The 24,082-nt window shown below is 42.9% G+C and overlaps 1 protein-coding gene across 1 annotated transcript in view; it reads right to left on the bottom strand.

The window, feature by feature from the left end:
* The window catches only part of KIAA0586 (KIAA0586 ortholog), a 4,394,667-nt gene that overhangs the window by 4,316,685 nt on the left and 53,900 nt on the right, over positions 1-24,082 (bottom strand). Inside the window, exon 2 of the mRNA XM_044074450.1 lies at positions 22,627-22,693. Within this exon, the coding sequence (XP_043930385.1) occupies positions 22,627-22,693 (67 nt within the window). The remainder of the gene's footprint in view (positions 1-22,626; positions 22,694-24,082) is intronic.

The following is a 24,082-nucleotide window of genomic DNA, read 5'->3' as shown; positions in this document are numbered from 1 at the left end:
AAGGCTCTTGCCACCCCAATACTGCCTTTTTAGACAGTGTCTCAAGGACCAAATTCCCAATGCAAAAAGTCCATCTAAAAACAACCTCAAGGTTATACTGCTAAACGATAGGAGTCACAACATGAAATTGCTCTCACTGGAAGCTGTCCTCACCTTGGAAGACCAGACATTTGTGTAGTCACGGAGACCTGGTTCAAAGCTGTGGAGAGCACCCCAGCCATACTAGGTTACACCTCCTTCCACACATTCAGACCTCAAACTGAAGGCGTGAAAAGTAAAGTAAAGGAGGCGGTGTATCAATATTCATTAAAGATAAATACACCTTCAGACTGGTTAAACAGTATGATTCCCTGGGGACACTTTAGGTGCAATAACTGTTGGTAGAACACCTATTCAAATCATTGCCAGCTACAGGACCTGTTCCATGAATCAGGACACCCTCTCTGCATATTTGGATCTACATGAAATTATCAAGATACATCCAAACACCATGGTTTTGGGCAGCTTTAACTACCAATCCATTGACTAGGCAAATTACTTGTGCTCAAACTCACATGCCCAAAGATTCCTCAACTGAGTTAACTCTAATACCCTGGACCAGCTGGTTGAGACCCCCACAAGGGGTGCCAACACCCTGGATCTGGTGCTTACCAATATGGTGGACCACTGTAGCACCCCCACTGTGAGGTCATCCCTGGTGAGATCTGACCACAAATCGGTCTCATAAGTAACAATCACAGCTGACTCCCCTCCCCAGGAAGCAACTAAAGTAAAAAAAACTTCTCCAGAGCAGATTATAAGCTTTTATGGGATGGTATAAATAGCTTCACTGCATCTCTTCCCTCAGATGGAACTGGCAACTATGGCGAGCTCTATGCCGATGCTTTATACAAACACCTATATACCTGCACTGACTCGACCACACCTGATAGGACCAAAACAAGCTCCTCAAGGAAAAGCAAACCTGTCTAGTGGACAACTCCCATTAACAGACTTTACAATAAGAGAAAGAAATTTCTGTCTAAGAGTAAGAGGGAGCGAGCCATCCTAAACTGGAAACACTCCCTCCTCAGCTTAAACAAGCAAATAAGACTTCTTGTGAAGTCCTCCAAAGCAAACTGAGTCCAAATTAGTTTTCTCAACAAAGGACAACCATAAGACATGCTGTAGTTACATCAGTAACCTAAAAGGAAAGGCCCAGATTTGTGCTGAACTGGTAGTTAATACCACATATACTGAGAGCCTGTGGACATAGCTAACCTGTTGGTCGACAGGTTCTCCCCTGTCCGCACCACATGTACCCTATGACACCCTACCACCTGTCCTCTACCTTGTTATCTCTAAAGAGCAGGTCATAAATGCCCTGTCTAAGGACAAAAACACAGCATGTATGGGACATGATAACATGGGCTTTGACATAAATTAGCAAAACCACTGGGTACTCTTTTCAATCATAGTCTAAGCACCGGCTTCATACTAGCTGAATGGAAAACAGCCACTGTTATTCTCTCGCACAAAAGTGGTGCTTCCTCTAAACCCAGGAACTATAGACCTATTAGCCTGACTATCCTTATCTGCAAGGCCATGGAGCGAATCATCATGGACCTTATCAACAAAGATAGAGGTAATTTCCAAACACTTGCCCTACTCAGTTTGGATTTGTCAAAGGGAGATCATACCTATTAAACCTGGTGGACTTCAAGACAGTCAGCAAGGCTTTGGACGAAGGAAATCTGTGCATACAGCCTACCTGGAATTAGCCAAGGTGTTTGACACTATCCCCCACTCAGGGATCATTGACAAACTCACCCAACTAGGCATCAACCCTTATATCATTAGATGGGTCGCTAACTGGCTCACTGATAGAACTCATCTGGTGAAAAAAAGGGAATCCACCTCCAACAGCAGACCTGTAACCACTGGTGTTCCACAAGGATCAGTCCTGGTACCACTGCTGTTTGGAATCTATTTCTCCAAAGTACAAGCAAAAGCTAAAGGTCTACGGCTGATAAAATTTGCTGATGACTGCAAACTGGGAGCAGTTATAGAATCTTCAAATAATGTCAACATCCTACAAGTGGATGTTACATAAGCAAATGATTGGTGTCAAAATCATTGCCTTAAGCTCCATGCAAAAAATATATATTATCATTCATTTTGGTAAAAGCCATGTTCCTGCTAACTACCACATCAATAGCAACACCTTAAGTACACACTTACCTTTGACCAGCATGTCTCCACAGTGGTAAGAAGGGCATTCTATATTGCTCATCTCCTAAGTAAGGGTATTGTCTCCAGAAAAAAATAAGTTATATCCTTCCCTGTACGCTTCCCTCATCAAGCCACTAATGGAGTACAATGCCCCTTTGGTATGCACCTTTCCGAGCACCTGCAGCAATTGGAGAAACCACAAATGTTCTTCACAGGGAAAATCCAAGGTTTTCAGCATCTGCCCTATTAGGATCATCTGAAATCACTGTCACTTTATTCTACTTCATACAGACTAGTCAGAGGTGATCTCTGCCTTGTATACAAGGCAATCTGTGACCTATCTTTATTGGATATGCTGCATATCCATAAGTCAAATGGTACACTGGTTACTTGCTCTAAAGACCTTAACCTGGTATGTGACATTAATAAAACCTGCTGGAGGGACAGATTTGTCTCCCAGAGGTTACCACCCCTGGGGTACCCCCTGTGTCCCTCTTGGGCAGGAGTAATAGGTGCTGATCATGGAAATAAGAGTAAGAACTTGGCTAGGCTTGTAAGGGCCCAAGGGCTGTTAGCCTAGTAATTTCCTCTGATGCTATGTATCCCAGAGACTACCCCATCTATGGGACAGGCTCCCCATCCATGTAAAGCAGAGTTCCTCCCTAACCCAATTCAAATGCAACCTGGACAACTGGATGGGGAACAGGAAATTCAACCCTGGTTTGTTGGCACCTATGCCTCTAATGGACACAGGCAACCTGAAAATGGTTAATCTCGCAGGCCTCTGCTTGTAAAGGTTTCATCTCACAACCCCCTGCTTATACTTATCAAGGGTATCAGAACCTGTTAGAGATATGGGATGCATGGCTAGGCTGAAAAAGGCCCTTGTAGTTGTTAGCCCATTAGAAAACTATGAACCACAATACAAGTAGCTTTGTCAGATAAAAAAAAAACAATGAAAGTCCACTGCCATCCTGCACCTTGGGTATCCCATCATCCAGACAACCATTAACAGCTTGGGAATTATTAACTTCTTACCTGCTACAGTTAAACATTTCTGTAACACAAATCAACTGCTTTCATATTTTTCTGTATATGGCAGAATGAATGCAATCTACTCTTACTTACAGTGGGTTCCATCTCTCAGGGAGTCTATGATGAAGAGATATCTTACCACTCAAGTAATTATTAATTTGATGCTTATTAATGCTCTCTTCATCTATTTGTTTTTCTTCTCCTTGCAAATTTAACCTTACTGGTACTCCGAGTTCTCCAACACCCTCATGAGCCAATGGAGTCTTCTCTGACTGGCCTTTTCAACTTCTTATATGTTACATTATCTGCAGTTGCACCAGTTTCTTGTACTGCCCTGTTTTCAGTGTCCCCATGGTCGCTGCTTTCACTGTTGGTCCTGCCACCCCAGAAAAATACAATAAAACCCAAAGCCAAAGCTCCAAAGAAAACATTTCTACAGTGGTGATGCTGTTTTAAAAAATGGTCTCTTAAGCCTTTGATATTCTTAAATATCCTGGGGCACACCCAAGGATAAAGCTGTTATGATCAGCCTCATAAATTACCCAATATCCTAGAAGTAGGAAAGCAGAATATGGAGGAATCTGGGGGCAAAAATCAAATACAAATAAGTGAATTTTCTGGAAAAAAAACAGAATGCATGCAGTTGTTCTATAAAACACAGCATATATATGTATCATTGAAATAAAAAGTACATACATACATACACTACATCACATACAAATGCACGGCAGAAAATACTCAGCTACCCTTTCATTCTGAATCTCTGAGCAACAACTTATTCCACAGAATTACAGTTTATGGACAAGTCCTTTTCCTCTGAAAAACTAACTGCCCAGTCTAATTTACATAGCATTCTGATACAGACTGTCAACTGCCCCACAATTCACACTTTTCTATTAAAGAGCTATTAAAATACTCTGCATTAACCCCAGTACTCAACACAAATTTTGCTTTCTCAGATTCCTGGCGTACAAATTATCTTCCTTATACTTCCATTAGTCACTGTCCCAGGTGCCCACTACAAACAGACCTCAATACCTAATGCATCAAACACACATCGCAGTGCACTAAATGGACACAACTGCACATTTCCTCAGAAGCATACTTATTCAGATTACACTTCAATCGAATGGTTATATCAACTATAAATATCTCATGGAATAAAGTTCATCTAGCCAAATCCGCATTTCTTCTTTACAACATGTGAGAGCACTGCTCATCAATAAAAAATACTCTCAATACCCATGGGTAAGAGGCTAAACATAGAACTTAAATTCACTGCCCTCCTGTTGCCCCATCTCATGTCAGCTCCTATCAGTATCTATGTCACCATGTTTCCCAAATGTAAAAAAAACACCTCAGCTCAATAGCTGGGGGAGTCGATTGTAACTTCCTTCCATGGTAACTGGCGCATATTTCAGGATGAGCTATAGTAAGCCCGCCCGGAAGCTACTGGATACTCCTAACTCCAGTAATGGTGTGTGTGTGTGTGTGTGTGTGTGTGTGTGTGTGTGTGTGTGTGTGTATATATATATATATATATATATATATATATATATATATATATCTGAGCGAATCAAAGAAGTTTCTGTATCATTCGCTTGTCCTACATCGTTTGAAAGTGGCAGAGGTGGTTTGAATGCCACTGAACAGACAACTCGAAGCATTCCCAAACTGTTACACTCTTGCCTGCCAGGACTCAAAAGTGAAAAGGTTGGTTCTGCAGATATGCTGATACTGTGTGCCCCTTCATAATGCCACCCGATGAGACCCTTTTATGGTCTAACAACTTCTGTAATGTTTTACACAAATGAAAGCAGGACACCAAGCCAAAAGCCAGGAAAAGTTTGAAAGATTTACTATTTTATTTCCTGGTTGTCAAAAGGTGCTCGGATCCAGAATACAAAAGTCGTTCCTGAAGATCAGGGAAGATGCACTTCTGTAAGCACTAGGGATCAGCTCTTCTTGACAGCCGATCCCTAGTGTCATCTTTAAACACTAACAGCGATTGTTGCCATCCTTACCTATAACAGGGGAAAGCCAAAAAACAAAATATTTCCCTGAAGATCTGGGAAGTTAGGTGCAGATCAACTTCTACAAGCATTAGAGATCGGTTCTCCTAGGCAACAGATCGCTAGTGCTTACATGGAACTATTGCTGCAATGTTGGAGTTCTACTACCGGAACCATGACAAGATTGACAGGGAGTGATTACAAGAGAAAAAAAAAAAGCTGATATGTGGGCATAGACTAACTGTGACATCAAAAAATGGGAGTTATTTAATACAGTGGGCGGCAACATTTAAGTTTCGGTCCGACGAAAGCAATCTTTTTCAGAAACGGGACAGTGCCCCTTTTAAGCCATGACAAAGGACGACTTATTCCAGGGATAAAAATTGAAAAGTGGATATTCCAGAGTAATTTGTTGTCATTACTGCTGTTTTGTCTTGCCCTTAAACCTATTAAGCTGTTTATTTAACATATTAGGTCTTGTCTACAATTCGACTCCCAGAAAACAAACTTGCTTAAATATATTTATCATCTACCTTTTGTGGAAAACTTAAAACTGCATAGTTCATCAGATAAGGAGTTGAAAACATGACTGTAAGTAGTTAAAACATTCTCAGATTATATAAGAAAGACATTTGGTTTTCATAAATGTGCAAAAGCAATGTTTAAAACAGGAGAGCTGTAGTACTAAGAAAGTATCAATCTAGGACAGGAATGCGATATGAAGTAACTCGAGCAGGAAGGAGTGTATAAATATTTGGGAACTGATGAAGGATCAGCAATAAAATATGAACAAATGTGAATAAAACTCAGTAAGGAACACTTCAGAAGAGTAAAACTAATATCGAAAGCAGTCTTAACATATAGGAATAAATTCAAAGCTATAAACCAATTTTTCTTACTGTTTTAACTTACAGTTTTGGTGTGATTGACTGACCCCAAAAGGTATTTGATGACTTGAACAGAAAAAAGTAATAACTTACCATAACTTTAGATGTCCTTCCCTTCTATATACTCCTGTATCCATAAGATCAGGGAGTTTGCCTCTGGTGAACTCTCACCTGTCTGGCCATTATACAAAAGTTATATGCTATTGCTAGGGTGTGAGTGACGTCCTACACATCCCTCTTGGGCATCAATCATAAACAGACATCGGGTATAAAGGAGACGTCAGCATGCACCTTCTTTAGAACTGAATGCCACCGGAATCACCATCTATGAAGTGGGTACTCCAGGAGTCATGCGAGTATGAGAGAGAGAGTTGAGTGGGAAACTATACAGCAGCATATAGAAGAGAAGGACATCTAAAGTTATGGTAAGTTCTTACACAACAATACTATGTCCTTCTATTCATACGCTGCTGTATCCATAACATCATGCAACAGCTCCTGTCCTAATAAAGAGGAGGCAGACCAGAAGCAGTTTCCACAAACCCATGGAGGATGGCTCTGGCAAATCCTGCCCTGGCTCTAGAGACCATGTCCAGTTTGTAGTGTCTAGTGAATGTGTGAATGGAAGACCATGTAGCTGCTTCAAGGACAGCACCTGTGTCCAATCCTTCAAGGAATGCCCTGGTGGAGTGTGCCCATAGTGGGGCTGGGAGTGACCTACCATGGTTAGTGTAACAAAAGGAAATAGTTTTAGATATCCAAGAGGATATGGTTTGCTTGGAAACAGGTTTACCCAGAGCTCTTGGGTGATAAGAGATGAAGAGCTTGCCAGATTTGCAGAAGGACTTGGTTTTGGCCAAGTAATACCTGAGCTGTCTGTTTACGTCTAGGGAGTGAAGTATCTTCTCTGCCTGGTTCTGCAGATAGGAGAAAAATGTTGGTAGACTGATAGTCTGATTCAAGGATAGTTCATTGACCACTTTAGTCATGAAGGTAGGGTTACTACGCAAACATACCCTGTCCTTTTGGAAGACGGTGAAGGGGGGTTTGCCATAAGGGCCCAGAGTTACGAGACCCTTCTGGCTGAGGTGATGGCCACCAAGAGTATAGTCTTCCAAGTACAGTGTTGAAGGGTGCAGTCTTTGGCTGGTTCAAAGGGTGGTAGTGTCAATTTTTCGAGAACAAAATTTAGATCCCAAGGGGGCGGAATAGCTTACTTGGGGGCCTGTGATGTAGTGCCCCTCTCAGAAAGAGTTTGACTTCTAACCTAGATGCTAAAGGTGGTACCAAGGGCAGGCATGCTGAGATGGCAGATAGGTGAATTTTAATGGAGGAGTAGGATAGTCCAGACTTCATAAGGTCACACAGGTAAGACAAGACCACTGGGGACACTGCCGTCAGTGGTTGCAAGTTGTTTTTCTGACACCATAAAGAAAATCTCCTCCACTTAGACAAGTAAGATTTTCTGGTAGTTTGTTTCCTAGCCTCCTGCAGAACCTGGATCACATCCTCTCTGTGTATAGGTGTCTGAAGGTAATCAACCTCCTATCACCCACAGTGTGAGATTCAGAGTGGACAGTTGGGGGTGTAAGAGTCTTTCCTTGTCTTGTGTGAGGAGGTCCATTTGCTGGGGTAACTTGTGGTGATTGCCCTTGGCTAGGTGAAACAGTAGGGGGAACCAATGCTGCCTTGGCCAATAGGGAGTCGCCACCAAGATTTGAGGCTGTTCCTTCTGAATTCTTAGCAGGACTCTTTGTATGAGAGGGAAGGTGGGAATGCATAGGCATACATCTCCTTTCAGGAGACTGAGAGAGCATCAACCTTCCAAGCTTCTGGGTGTAATGCCCTGGAGCAGAAGGTCAGGAGCTGTCTGTTCATGGGAGAGGCAAAGAGATCCACATCCGGAATACCCCATTGATCGACCTAGTCCAGAAACATATCCCTGTTCAGCATCCATTCAAGAGACAGGGTCATGGTCCTGCTTAATGAATCTGCCATCATATTGTCTACAGAAGGGATATATACTGCTTGGAGTAAGATCTGTTTCTCCAGGGCGACTTCCCAAGCCTGCAGTGCTAGTCTGCACAGAAGGTAAGACCTTGTCCTCCTCTGTTTGTTGATGTACCACAGCACAGTGGTATTGTCTGTGTACCACCTCAGTGTGCCTGGTATAAGCTGATCCTTGAAAATTTGCAATGCCAATATCAAGGCTCTCATTTCCTTGATACTGATGTGATCTTTTTGTTGAGGAGGGGTCCAAGCATTCCTCACTCTCCATTTTCTTAAGGTTGCACCTTAGCCTGTGTCTGATGCATCTGCAAAGAGATCCTGGTTGGGGGGTGGATGGGTAGGCCAGGATTTGATTGAATCTGGAAGATCCACCACTTCAGTTCCCTGGTCAGGCATGGAAGCATGGGAATCGTAAACCCTAGAGGATGTAAGTGTGGTTTCCAAATGGTTATGTACCACTGGAACGTCCTCATGTGTAGCCTTGCCAGAGGGACCATGGGGATAGTCGAGGCCATGAATCTTAGGATTCTAAGGAATTCCCCGACTGAGATGGCTTTGAGAGGGAGGATTTCCTTGAAGAAAGATGTGAGCATCACAATCTTTTCTGGTGGTAGGCAAGCCATCAATTCCCTTGTCAGAAACAGACAACCTAGGAAGATCTGATCTTGAGAGGGTATCAGGGAGGATTTTTTGAGATTTATTGTAAATCCCAGACCTATTAGGAGGGAGATGGTGAAGTGCAGGTGTTGTAAGGTCATGGAACTTGATGTAGCCTGGATAAGGATGTTGTCTAGGTAGGGGAACAGTTGTATTCCCTTTATTCTGGCAAATGCCATGACTGGGGTCAAACATTTTGTAAATACTCTTGGGGCCATAGAGAGACCATAGGATAAAACACAGAACTGAAAGTGTGCAGAATCCACTGAAAAGCGGAGGTACTTTCTGAAACGTGGATGCACTGGAATGTGTAAGTAGGCGACCTTTATATTTAATGACATTAGGAAAGCCTGAGGAAGGATACATGGGGTGGAATTATAGGAAGAGAAAAGCATCCGGAAGGAGGGAACTCAGAGGAAAGTGTTGAGGTGGGACAGGTCCAGGACAGGTCTCTAGGGATCTTCCTTTCTGGGAACCAGGAAGATTCTTGAATAAAATTCCCTTCCTCTTGCAATAGACAGGACCTCCTGAATAGTTCCTTGAGCAAGAAGTTCCTGCAGGACTGGGGGGAAAAGTGGGATTTGGTCTCGGGGTGGGTAAGGGATGCCTTTGGGAGTGGGTCTGGCTTCCCATGTCATGACATATCCCTGCTTTATGATAGACAGGACCCAGGAGTCATGGGTAACTTGCTTCCAAGTGGGAAGGGAAAGGCACATGGAAAGAGGGGTGTCCGGGTGAAAAGCCTGGTAGTCGCAGACTACCAGGCTTTCCTTGAAAAGACTGCTTACAGGAGCGTGTAGAGGAGACAGACCTTGATGATGGCTGTTTCCTGTGGTTCTTTCTAGGCTTAGATTGCATTTTCGTAGCTGAGAATCTCAGAAAGGAAGTTTTAGCAGGGTAATTTCTTTGAAAACGTGGAACTGGGGAGACAAAGATATGCCTCAGTTCCTATAGTTCTTTGTCTTTGGTTTCGAGGACCTTAAATAGCTCAGTAGCTGTTGAACCAAACAGGTTTTTGTTGTCTAGAGGCACATCCAGGAGCTTGGATTTGATGTCATCAGGGAGGGGTTGCAATCTTAGCCAAGAATACCTCCTGATCACAGATCCAGAGGCAGCAGCCCTTGCTGAAGCTTCTACAGTATCGTAGCTGCACTTGGAATGTTTGGTTACTTTAGTGCAGGAGTGCAAGAGAGGAAATCTGGGCCTTAGCAGGGGAATCAGGGAGCTCTCCCAATTGTTTGGCCACATCTGCCATAAGAAACAAGGAATACTTGGCCATGTGCATCTGGTAGTTGATAGCTCTTACTGCTAGGGTGGCAGAAGTATAAACCTTTTTCCCCAAACTTTCCATCATTCTGCTTTATCAGAGGGCAGTAAAGAGGTGGAGGGAAGTAACTTAGAGGTTTTGTCAGTGGTCACTGAAATAACTGCTGGGTCTACAGATGGGGCTTTGTAGAGGAAGGCTACTCCCTCGGGCACCTTATAGAATTTATCTGGATGCTTGGGTGCTGGGGGCTGCGAATCAGGTTTTGTAGATGCAGCCAAGAATGCGTCCAGAAAGGCAGGGTGTACAGGAGGCACTGCAGAAGGGCTAGGAGGCTCCAACTGGAGTAATTCATAGTATTTCTTTTGGGTCTCAGTGACTTAGCTGCTGTCCCACTTGAAATTTTGCATTTTTGTAATGGTCTCACCAAAGGTGAGATCCTTACCTGGGGAGTCTGTGCCATTGGACTCTTCCTCTGGGGAGGCATATCCCAGAGGAGAAACAATTTGATGAATCCTCTTCTTCTGAGGAGAAGTTGGTGGGGGGGGGGGGCAGTTCTCTTGGGGGTAGAGGCTGTAGGGGCTCTGGTAGGAGTCGGGCCCTGACATAAGGTCAGAAAGGTGTTAAGAAGGCCTTGGTTGAAGGCCTGCCAATCCAGTGGCTATTCGACAGCCGGAGAAGAAAGAGGCTGAGAAATATGCTTTGTTTTTGTTTCCTCTTCTTATGAGTTTCTGGTGGAGAAGATTCGGAGATGCGGTGGTGAGTAGGAGGGCCTGACGCCGGCCTGCACTCCACAATGTCAGAGGCTATGTCCTCCTGTACAATGATTTGAAAGACCCCACGTGGACCCTGGGAAATTATGAGCCTAGATTCCCCCTCGGTGATCGAATCAGATGCGGGAGATTCCCTCTGGGACGTGACCTCAGGCAAAGAACAGATTTCCTCTGGGCCTTCCGTCGAAGGAAGCTCTGAGGACTCCGGCTCGGACTCAGGGCTTTCACTACCCTCGCGAGGTACAGCTGGAGTGGAGGGGACAGCAGTTGGCTCAGGCCTACTCTTTTTCACCTTCTTGACTGGGGGCTCTTCCAAATGTTCCGACATTGGAGCCATCCTAGAAGCTAAACATTTAAGTCTCTGATTATCAAGATATATTTTCAAAGCTGCGAGGTGGCTTCTAAGGGTTTTGGGAACAAAGGCCTGACAAATACTACAGGTGGTATGGTCGTGTTCTCAACCTAGGCAGAATAGACAGAGCTCATGTGAATCCTTATGTGGAATTTGCCTTCCACACCTACACTTTCCCTACCTACCTGACATGTAACCCAAAGCAGTAGCAAGCAAAAAATCAGAAACCCCCTATGGGGTACTTATCTGAAGTTCAAAACCAAAAGTTCTGTGCTATGACAAAGTCCCACCAAACAGCAAACAGCAAAATCCAAAAAAGAAAGAAGAATGGCAGGACACTGCTGGATTAACTCCTTCTTTTATTAAAACAACCAAAACATCCAAGGATAAGCGCTTTCGGGTGTGATACCCTTCATCAGATAAAGAGAACAAACATTACCACTGTTTTAAATTAAAAGCCAACCAATCAGCAATCAGTAAATTACCCACCTTTTTAGTAGGGCGGGTTTCAAAGGAACCATGTCATTTAACCCTGGGCTCCTATGAGCCCTCAGCTCCAAGATCCATTCAGATTCAAGGGATTCTGTCATCAACCTTATGTCTCCTCCCTATTATTTAACCTTACGTTAACCACAGCCCTGAAGCTGAAAGTATGTGTTGAGTGCTGTTCAATGTGCCTATAAAGAGCATTATGCTCATTTTTATTTCTAATATTGGAAAGATGCTGTGAAATTCTGATCTTAAACATATTATTGGTCTTCCCAACATAATATGCTGCGCATTGTTCACATGTAGCCAAATAAACTATGTTACTTGTCCTGCAGGTAGCCCTTGCCTTAAGATGGTATAACCTTCCAGTAACAGGATGTTTAAAAGTTGCATTCTTATTGATAGACGGACAGGCTTTACATAAGCCACAGGGAACACTGCCTGGGCTCTCCTTAAATAAATTGGATGTAGTAAAAGCCTTTTCATTACAAAGGATGTCCTTCAAATTCTTATTTCTCTTGTATCCAAAGCTGGGTCTGGTTCCTAATAGATCCTTTACCTTATTGTCACTTCTTAAGATGTTCCAGTTTTTAAAAATTATATTTTTTATATCTTTGGTATTGCTACTATAGGTGACAAACAACTTAGGTTCCTTTTTTTGTGGAGCTTTGGCCTTGGATTCAATGAGCTCTTGTCTGATCCATGGTTTGTATTTACTATCCCTTTTCTGCCTGCTATCATTAATGACTTCACTAATCATCCCCTCTTTGTATCCTCTGTCCAAAAAACATTGCTTCAAGGACTCTATCTCTTTCTCATACTCTGTATCATTCATTGATATCCTAGATATTCTGCCTGCCTGGCCCTGAACTAGGTTGGGGAACATATGACGGGGATGCATGCTATCAAAGCATAGCAAACTGTTTTTCCAGCAATCCTTTCTAAATAACTTCGATGAAAAACCATTGCTAGTTTGTGTAATACCGACATCCCAAAAATCTATGCTGGTATCAGAGAAATTCAACTTAAATCTAAGGAAGGATGTAGTGGAATGTAGATAGCTGACAAAATCTATTAACATGTCTGCCTCACCCTCCAAAAGAAAAAACATTGTCTACAAAACGTGTATACATATACACATGTTGTTTCCATAATGGATGTTCTAAAATTACATCTTTCTCCCAAAACCAAAGGACCAGGTTGGTATGTATTAGCACAGGGGTGCCCATAGCTACCCCCTGTGCTTGTCTATATATTTGCTTGTTCCCTATAAAGACATTATTCTCTAAGACCAAGGCCAACATCATCTTAACTAAGGATATATTGTTGTCCTCCTCACCCAAGTCACTCAGAACCCCACCTATGGCTTGGATACCAAAGTCATTACTGATCACAGTAAAAAGATTATGGACATCCAACGTCACCATTAAAAGTTTTCCCTGTGGCTTATTATGATTGAACCTGCCTACCCTTCTAAGGAAATCACCAGTGTCTTTCAACACAGAGGTTGCTTTATCTAGAAGTGGTCAAGTGTATATTCTACCCAGATGGAGATATGCTCCGTGACCCAGCCTCTGCCGAGACAATGGGTCTGAACGGGGGGTCTTCTACTGATTTATGAATTTTTGGCAGAGCTTTAAAAATAGGTATAACTGCTTTTTCTATCCAAAGAAATTGTAGCATCTCATCACTTATTAGCATATCAAAATTTAACCTCTTCAAGCTGTTGTGTACTTCATCCACTAGCATCTTGACACCTATGGGGTTGAGTGGAACATAGACTTTCTTATCTAATAACAACCCCTGAATTTTCTGTTGGTAAAAGGTGGTGTCCATCACCACTACGGCACCCCCTTTATCAGCCATTTTTATAACCAAATTGTTGTTAGAGCCCAAATCATGTAAGGCTTGTTGCTGAGGTCGCGTTAAGTTATGGTATTTTTGTAGTCCTCCCTTTTGAAAATATTCTTGTAAATCATTCTCACAGCTATTGATGAACAAATTTAAAGCTGGAGAGAAGGGTGGCACATAACTACTAGGTAGTTTTAAAGTAGTCCCTAGCTCATTATTATTACCAAAAATACATTTTAAAGCTAATGTTCTACAAAATAACATAATATCTAACATTACATCACTAAAACCACTTGCCCTGCCGGGCACAAAGGTAAGACCTTTGTTTAACACATACAACTCATCTTGTGTTAAAGAATGTGATGAAAGATTAAAAACAATACCACTATTGTGATTAAAAGTCATTCGTAAGTCCTCCTCCTCTTGCCTGGATATCTGCCCTCGCTCGAGGAGCGTCTCCATGCTCCTCGCTTCTTGACAGGAGCAGGTAGCTGGTCCAAAAAATGTTGCTGTCCCTGCGTCTTAGGGCGCGCTCCTATGGCTAGCCCCTCTGTAGATGCTACTGCAGCATAAGTGAAAGATTCAGTCCCATCCGTACGACTAGGGTTGAGCGTGGAAATCGAACCTGCTGTTAGATCCTCAGACTCTATCAGCTGCTCCTTGTCTGCTGTTCTTGTTAGAGACCCTCCTGGGCCTCCTGTAGGTGATGGTGTATTAATTCCTATATTCCCTCCTGTGACGACTGTCGAGCTATGAATGCTGTTGAGTGTAGGTGTAGCCAAACGCCTCTGGGAATCAATCACTTCCGGTTGGTGTTTAGGTTGATTCCTATTGATGGCATTGCTCACTGTGTTACGCTGTGTAGCACTCCTGGGCCACACAAAGATGTTCCCTGAAACAAAATCATTGTAGTCACGTTTTAATTTCTGTAACTTCTGTACACGTAGCTTCTCATTACTGTCAGATATGGTGGTATAAAGATGTTGTAAACGTGCTACGTGATAAGGTTCACAGTAGTCTCTCTCTAATTTATTACGCAAAGTCTCTATTTCAGTTTTTAACTGAGCCATTTCTGGTGCAAAAAAGGTTGTTAAGATCTCCATATATTTAAAACTAGTCTGTATGTTTAGCGACTGCCATTGGGCCAGAAGGTCTGGGTAGCGTTCACCCTGCGTGGGCATGCAGAGGATTCTCATTCCTCTGGGAACTATACCATAGGATTGACAGGCTTCCAAGTGGTGAGCCTGCCACTGTAAACGTTGCAGCCTTCCAGCTTTATGGTTTAAATCATGTATTAAACTGTCAAATGATTTATCCATGGCTACAGGTATAAAATCTTTAACTGGAGCAGTTTTATCTACAGAAAAACCCAAATTAAGTAAAGGGTTTTCTGTAAAAAATACTTTATCAAGGCTATTCAGCTCACCTCTAGTAGTACAGTGGTAATGTTTGTTCTCTTTATCTGATGAAGGGTATCACACCCGAAAGCGCTTATCCTTGGATGTTTTGGTTGTTTTAATAAAAGAAGGAGTTAATCCAGCAGTGTCCTGCCATTCTTCTTTCTTTTTTGGACTTATCTGAAGTTGGATGTTGGAAAATGCTTCTTCCGAAAGAGCGATGACCAGAGCTGGCAGTCACACAGGTGGCAGAAAAGTTCTGGAGAAGGTGCATGCTGACGTCTGCTTTATAACCAACATCCGTTTACAACCGGCGTCCGAGAGGGATGCGCAGGATGTCACACGCACCCTATTGGTAGCATTTAACTTTTGTATAATGGCCAGATGGATGAGAGTTCACCAGAGGCAAACTCCCTGATGTTATGGATACAGCAGCATATGAACAGAAGGACATCAAGAAAAATGCTTCATGCTTATCAAATATATAAAAATCAGTGTATACCAAGATTATATATTCCACACTCTGAAGGAGGTACGGGCCTCCTCGAAATTGATTACATCTACAGATCTGCAGTACTGGAACTGCTTACATATCTGCTGACCTCATCGGGTCTAAACATAGTGAACGTTTTGCAACATGAAGACAGGAAGTCTAAGATGATATCTCTGCTTAGTTTAGCAGAAGCATTCAGGTGGAAAATGGAGATGGAACTAAAACCACAGAAGTAGACAAAAATCAGACAGCAACTGATGTGCCAAAAAACAAAAAATTTCCAAACGATCAGATGAGAAGGAAAGAAAAGTACAGTTTTGTACCTACCATAAATGTAGATGTCTGATAGGTATGCATCTGCAGTCATAACATATGGGTTGTCCTGCCTCAGGCAGCCCTTCGGTCGGCCGGATTCCAAAGTCTGGGTCTGGCCTCGGCTGATGTCGCACCTTCCCCGACGTCAGAGCGTCTGGGGTATAAAAGCATCAGACAACGCCATTTTCCTCAGTTTTTCTTGCCCCAGATGCCAGGTGCCCTATAGGAAGGCTAAATTTGGAGAAATGCAGTAGAATTCCAAACATTTGCAAAATGATATATATATATATATATATATATATATATATATATATATATATATATATATATACACACAAGTATATACAAACAAATACACCATAATAGATTCCCCCAGCTAGCTAAAAGAGGGGTAAACACCCTAGGAATACCACAGAGGGGTAGGAGGGAGGGTAAACCTGACTGCAGATGCATACCTATCGGACATCTACATTTATGGTAGGTACAAAATTGTACTATGTCCTTCAAGGATGCATCTGCAGTCATAACATATGGGCAGAATACCATAGCTAATCTGGGGGAGGAGGCACTAAGAAAAGGATGGTGTAGTTAAGATCCCCTGCAGGACTGCAGTGGCAAAGCCTGCTCTGGATCTGGAGTATAAAGGTAGATTGTAATGTTTGGTAAATGCATGCACGGAGCTCCAAGTAGCAGCTTCTAAAATGTCCTTGGTAGCCACCCCTCGTAGGAAGGCTGTAGTGGTGGCCGTGGCCCTTGTGGAATGAGGCCTGATGTTTGCAGGAACTGACTTTCCATGAAAGGAGTAACAAAATCGAATGCAATTTCCTATCCATTTTGAAATTGTCTGTTTGGAAATTGCTTTTCCTTGCACCCCAGCAGCATATGCTACCAATAGTTGGTCAGTTTTTCTGCTACTTTTAGTCCTGTCCAAGTAGTAGCGTAGTTGTCTGTGTATATCCAGGGTGTGCAGAAGTTTTTCCCCTCTATTCTGTGGATTTGGGAAGAACGTAGGCAAGTGAATAGCTTGGTTCAAGGATACCCTAGATACCACCTTTGGCATAAAAGTAGGATTAGTTCTTAGTGTAACTCTGTCCTGATGGAAGATAAGAAATGGCTGTACTGCCATTAATGCTCGTAACTCGGATACTCTTCTTGCTGAAGTTATTGCCAGAAGGAATGCAGTTTTCCAAGACAGAAACTGGAGATCCGCTGATGCTGCTGGTTCAAAGGGAGGAAGTGTTAGTTTCTCCAAGACAACGTTGAGATCCCAAGCAGGTAAAGGGGGTTTCCTTGGGGGGGTTGATATTTTTGATCCCTCTCAGAAATTGCTTGAGTAGAGGGTGTGAGAAGATAGGTGGATCCAAATTGTATTCAGCTGAAATTGCTGAGGCATGAATCTTAATGGAAGAATAGGAAAGGCCATTGTGGAACAGTTCTGCTAAGTATTCCAGAATATGTGTCATGTCTGCCACTGTCACATCTAAGCCTTTTGATGTGTTCCAGATGAAAAATCTTTTCCATTTAGCTGAGTATGTCTTCCTTGTGGAAGGCCGGTGAGCTTCCATGATAATGTCCTTCACTGTCTGTGATAAAACATTTTGTTTTGGTTTTAAGGGATTTTCCAGGCAGTTAGCTGCAATGTTTTTAAGTTGGGATGCATGATCTTGAAATTGTTCTGCATCAGAAGAAGAGGCCATAGGGGGAGAGGCCATGGTTTTGCCTGTGACATGCTCCTCAATAGTGGATACCAGTGTTGCCTTGGCCAGTCTGGAGCTATCAGAATCACTCTTGGCTGTTCCTCCCTGATCTTCAGTAGAACCTTGTACATTAAAGGGAGAGGTGGGAAGGCATATACTTTTAGAGCTTTCCAGCTGAAAGAGAGAGAGTCCACCCTCCATGCTTGTGGGTGGTATGTCCTTGAGCAGAATGTCTTCAGTTGATGGTTGAGGGGGGATGCGAATAGATCTATCTCCGGCGTTCCCCATGCCTTTGTTATGAGTTGGAAGATGTCTGGGTGCAGCATCCACTCGTGTGCATCCATGGTAGTTCTGCTTAAGCTGTCTGCCAGTGTATTTTCCTTTCCTGGCACGAACTGGGACTGCAGTTGGATATTGAGTTTCAGGCATAGCTCCCATAGATTCATAGCCAGCCGGCATAGAGGGTAGGAGTGTGTGCCTCCTGCTTGTTTATGTACCACATGACCGTGGTGTTGTCTGTCCTTATTAACAGGTGGCCTTGATGGAGGAAGGGTTTGAAAGCCTCAATTGCATGCATCACTGCCAGCATTTCCTTTTGGTTTATGTGCATGTGTAGCTGTCTTTGAGACCATAGGCCTTGGATACATTTGTCCTCCATGTGTGCTCCCCATCCTCGGTCTGAAGCGTCCGTGGTGATGGTTTGTTTTGTTTTGGTTTGTTGAAAGGCAATCCTCTGTTGGACTGGCAGGCCTGAGCCCACCACAGGAATTCCTTTTGAAGGCAAGGAATGATTGGTATCAAAGTTTCCAAACTGTGACTGTGTTGAGACCATACACTCCTTAGATACCATTGTAATTTTCTCATATGCAGCCTGGCCTGTGGTATCAGAATTATGCAGGATGCCATGTAACCCAGGGCCTGCAGGATTTTCCTTGCAGTAAGCTGAGCTTGTCTTGTCAGATTCATGAAGTAATCTGGAAGTTGTTTTGTTTTTCTTCTGTGAGAAAGGCCATTTGGGTGGTTGTGTCTAGATCCGCACCCAGAAAGGTTATCCTTTGGGATGGAACCAGTCTTGATTTTTGGATGTTGACTGTGTATCCCAATGCCTGTAGTAGGAGGATGGCATAGGCCAAGTCTTTTATCAAATTTACCTTGTTGTCCGCTTGTATAAGGCAGTCGTCCAGATAAGGGTAGATTGGAATTCCCTGAAGACTGCAGTGTGCAATTACTGATGCCAGGCATTTCGTGAATACTCTGGGCGCAGTAGATAAGCCAAAGGGCAATGCTGAGAATTGATAATGCTCTGATCCTGCAAGAAATCTGAGGTGTCTTCTGCAGTTTGGTCGAATAGGGACGTGCAGGTATGCCTCCTTGAGATCTAGAGTCACCAGCCAAGACTCCTTGCCCAACATGGGAAGAAGTTGCTGTAGGGTCAGCATCTTGAATTTTGGCACAATGAGGAAAGTATTCAGTGCGGACAGGTCGAGAATAGGCCTCCACTGATTTTCTTTTCTTGGTACAAGGAATAGTCTGGAGTAAAATCCTTGGCCTTGTTCTGAAAGTGGTACTTTTTCTATGGCTTTCATTTGAAGCAAGTTGTTGATCTGCTTTAAAGCCTCTGCCCTCTGATTTGGTGGTAGGTTTGGCATTCCGTTTCTTTTTGGCAAAGTGTGGAAGTGGAACCTGCATCCTTTGTCTATTATTTGCAGTGTCCATGTGTCCCTTGTAATATAATGCCAATTTTTTGAGAATAAAGCAAGCTTTCCGCCCAAGGGTGCTTCCAGTTGAGCCCTGGTGGGCGGAATCAGAGTAAAGTCATTGAGCCTGTCCTGGTGTAGTAGTTGTTGTTGCTGCTGTTGCACTACCTCTCTGGTTGGCAGGTTGCCACTGACGGCCTCTGTAAGAGCCCCTAGATTGGCCTCTGCCTCTGGGGCGTCTGTTCCTGCCTCTCTGGGCTCTGTCCGAGTCTGGAAAGGACCAGTTCTAAGTAGGCCAGTTTCTGCTAAATCTCTGTGGTTGTACTTGTAGGAAATCCTTAACTGTTTGCACAGATTTTGCCTTTTCTTCATACTTTTTTAAGACCTCCTGAGCAGAGGAGCCAAATAAATTTTGTTTCTCCATTGGAGCATCCAGGAGTTTAGCTTTAACACGGTCTGGCAAAGATTGTTCCTTCAGCCAGGCATGCCTACGAATAACTGCCCCAGTCATAGCTGACCTAAATGAAGCCTCCAATGCATCATAACCACACTTTAAGAAATGATTACTAACCTGCTGTGAGTTGTGTACCAAATCCTGAAGGGATTTACGGTCAAGGGGCTCAGGAGAAGAAAGCTTCTTGTTCAGTTCATCTAACAAATACTCTTGGTACTGTATCATATAAAATTGACAATTTAGTGCCCTGACGAAAAGAGTTGCAGAAGTATATACCTTCTTTCCCCATCTCTCTAAAGCTCTAGACTCTCTTTCAGAAGGTAGAGGATTTTTGGCAGTGGCAGCCGCAACCCCTTTAGGGCGCAGAGTAATAGTTTCTGGGTCTGCAGAATGGGCTTTATACAGATGGAAATGAGAATCCGGGACCCTGTAGTATCTATCAGGTTTGGCAGGGGCCAGGGGGAGAGTATCAGGGGCTGTACTGACATCATTGTACACATCATCAATTACATTCAAAACAGGAGGTATAGCTAAAGGCCTATGCTGAGGCAAATGTAAAAAGGTCCTTAATCTTTTTTCTAGAATCAGAGAATTCCTGACCTTGCCATTGAAAATGTTCTCTCATGGAGTGTAAAGTCTCACCAAAGGAAAACTCTTCAGGAGGGGAGGCCGAAGGGATAGATTCTTCAGCGTCAGAATCCTCATAGGGCGAATAAGCCTCCTCCTGGTGGTCTGACAACTCAGAACCATCCGTGGACTCATCTGAAGAGTGTGGGTCAGAAGGCTCAGTCCTGGGCCTTTTGTCTGGTGGAGGGTGAGAGGCCCTGTCCGGGTGAGGTTGTGAACCTCTAATTAAAGAAATAAGGTCCTCTGCAAGGCTGAGGATCTGAGTACTACAGGAAGGCCTCTGGGAGGTAGTCTTGGGAGGCAAAGCCTTAGAAAGTTTAGCAGCTTTAGCCCTGGAGAAGGCCTTAATGGACATAGAAGCAGGGGGCCTAGCTGCCCCACGTGCAGGAGTAGATATGTCCAAAGGAATGGTGTCGGACATATCCTGGACACTGGTTTCGGTAGGTAGCTCGGTAGCCGACTCAGCCGGGGCCTGCCGGGCCACGGTGGTCGGTTGGGTGGATTCGGATGAAGGAATCTCTGAGGACTCAGTTTCGGCCGAAACTGAGACACTCGCGGAAGGCTTTACCGTGGTTTCAGCCGAAACCGCGGGCCGCGAGTGTCAGTCCTTGTCCTTCCGTTTTTTCACCAAATGTGATGTCGGAGTCTCCGACGGCATTTTATATGCAAAACTAGCCCCAAAAAATTCCTCTGCAATCTCCGACCGACGTCTAAGAGTTCGTCGGTTGAAGGAAGCACAGGCTGAACAGGACGAAAAGTCGTGGTCTGGGCCTAAGCAAGGAAGGCAGTAGGAATGGAAATCCTTATGAGGTATTTGTTTCCCACAAGTTAAACAATTATTTACTTTATCTGACATCGGCTGAGGCAAGAAAGAGTCCCCAACGGGGTACTTAGCTTTTTCGAAGTCTTCGGTAGCTGAAATCACTGGATCTGACCGACCGGCACTTGCGAACAGCTTCTGCTTCGGGCACCGCGCGGCAAGAAAGACTGAGGAAAATGGTGTCGGCTGATGCTTTTATACCCCAGACGCTCTGACGTCGGGGAAGGTGCGACATCAGCCGAGGCCAGACCCAGACTTTGGAATCCGGCCGACCGAAGGGCTGCCTGAGGCAGGACAACCCATATGTTATGACTGCAGATGCATCCTTGAAGGACATTGTGTAAAATCCATAAATATAGTGGAAAGTATAAAGATCTCCTGAACAGCCCCATGTTGATCAGGATTTGATGCAGAAATGGTGAAAGCGAGGCGAGTTTAAACCAAAGGATGAAACGTTAATAATAGCCGCCCAGGATAGTTGGTTTACAAAGCCCATTGAATATATGGGAACAACAGATAAATGTAGGTTTTGTATTTAAAAAAAAAAAAAAAAAAAAATTGGAAAAAATTGCAGTTGGGCGTGACATATTCATGCCACAGGGCCTGTACATTGAAGGGCACAATCATATGCCAAGATTGTTTCGCTGAAGGTACAAACACTACAATACAGAAGTAGCTGAGAAGGAGTGGAACATGAAACACAAAGCATTATAGAAAATGATGACCTGTACATCACATGGGATTACCCATTACCAACAATTCCAAAAATAGATGCGAGAAAACCAGATACAGTAGTCCATGAAAAAAAGACAAAGGTAGCACTGATCACTGAAATTGCTACACTGAGTGATTACAGTGTCTCATGTACAGACAGACACAAATTCACTGTAGGCAGAAATGAGAGTAATGTGGAAGAAAGATACCCAAACAATTCCAATAGTAGTAGGAGCAATGGCTCTAATAAAAAAAAATTACAGCCATATTTAGATATGCTACCAATACATGTAACTCTGAATTGCAAGAGGAGTCAATTCTGGGCACACCGTGTGCTGGGAAAAGCACTTTTGGCTAACTACAAAAAGTGAAGCAATACTTACTTCATAAACTTTAATTATACCCTGAAAGTCCTACTCTTCCATATACTGCTTGATGCCACCTTGATGGGCATGTAATGGCATCATCAGGGAAACACTCCCACCCACATGATGAAGCATCCTTCTGTTGCTCACCCACCTAACACAATACTGGCACCGTTATTTCATACACCAGTATCATTACAGGGGGCTTCTGAAGCAGCAATGCACATCCCCATCCTCCTCAGAACATGGAAGGAGGCAATACCTCATCATTCCTCTTCCTCCTGGCCACCTCCAACAGTCTCTCAAAATACAAACAGAACTAAGGTTGCATGGATTGTACTCTGGGCTTATTTCAATATGCAATAACGCCGGTTGCTATACTGGCTATTAAGTGTGATTGTCTACAGATTATTCAAATGTTTTCTTATAAACATGCACATTTCAAACTGAACTGCTCAATGCAGCAAGCAGAACATCTGTAACATAGGCATACACACAAAAAATACCTTTGCTTGAAAACAGCCCTCAAAGCTTCTTTCTGACCAGCATTGTACTGTGATACAAGAATATCATCTGTTGAAAAACAAAACAAATAAAATACATTAAGTTCATTAAAAAGTTATAATGAACCACTTTTTGTGTGCAATGAAAAAATGAAGGAATGTTTATACCACCTGTCTGACAGAAAATCAGTAACACTACACAAGTTGATATCAATGATCCAACTTACAAGGAAGGTAAAGCTCTGGAAATTCATTTGTGTGTGTGTGTTTGGGATTGCAGCTCATACATAGCAGTTATTAGAAACCTTCTTGGTAGCAAGGTGGGGGTTGAGTTGACTAAATTTAAAATTCTACTGCTCTTTTAGCATATTTGTAATAACAAGGGAAAACATCGGCTTCCTCCATCCTCTCTCTCTCATCTGCCTTTTAAACACATTTCTGGCTATTCTTTTTTGCGCTGACATGTTTATGCTTGTATTTCTGATAAACTTTAGTATTCAGTGCGTCTATAATATGCAAATCCCTGGATATTTCAACGGGTAACAACAAATTTGGAGTTTTCATATTTTTCCCAGTGTGGCTCCCTAGAGGTCTTTTCTTTATCATATTTTCAACACTCTCCAGGACTTTGTATTTTTTTATCTCATGTCTATTTGTATGCTTGCTTTGATGGATGCAGCCTGTTGTGTATTTTATATTCTTTGTAACCTGCACTGTGTATCACTTCCCCACTGTATGCATACTCTTCATTGTTCAGTTTATGTTTACTTCTTAGGTCACATGTCACAGTATCTGTTTATGCTTGTATTTCTGATGAACTTTAGTATTCAGTGCTTCTATAATATGCAAATCCCTGGATATTTCAACTAGTAACAACAAATTTGGAGTTTTCATATTTTTCCCAGTGTGGCACCCTAGAGGTGTTTTCTTTATCATATTTTCAACACTCTCCAGGACTTTGTATTTTTTATCTCATGTCTATTGTATGCTTGCTTTGATGGATGCAGCCTGTTGTGTATTTTATATTCTTTGTAACCTGCAGTGCGTATCACTTCCCCACTGTATGCATACTCTTCATTATTCAGGTTATGTTTACTTCTTAGGTCACATGTCACAGATTTAAATATGTATAATACTAACTAACCAATCAATCTAACAGCTTTCATCAAACCTCACTGCGCTAGTTTCAATACATTTCACCAAATAAGAAAGGTATTCAAACAAAGCAATACAAATCCAAACACAAAAACTTTTTCTCCACAGCCTAAAAAATAACTATAAATAACAAGACGATGCTGCCAAGTCATGGCAAAGAACTAATACACAAGGACAGCTGTATAATAATAAAGCACTTTTTTGTTTGTTTTATTACAGAATTTCATCAGAACAACAATTGCTACACCTCACTTCATTTACATATCCTCAAAATTCACATCAATAAATCAATTATCCAATCACC

Source organism: Protopterus annectens, chromosome 6.part0 (genome assembly GCF_019279795.1).
Source record: "Protopterus annectens isolate FY-2018-M chromosome 6.part0, PAN1.0, whole genome shotgun sequence".
In the NCBI taxonomy this organism is placed as follows: Eukaryota; Metazoa; Chordata; order Ceratodontiformes; family Protopteridae; genus Protopterus; species Protopterus annectens.
This window is presented reverse-complemented; position numbering and strand designations above follow the sequence as displayed.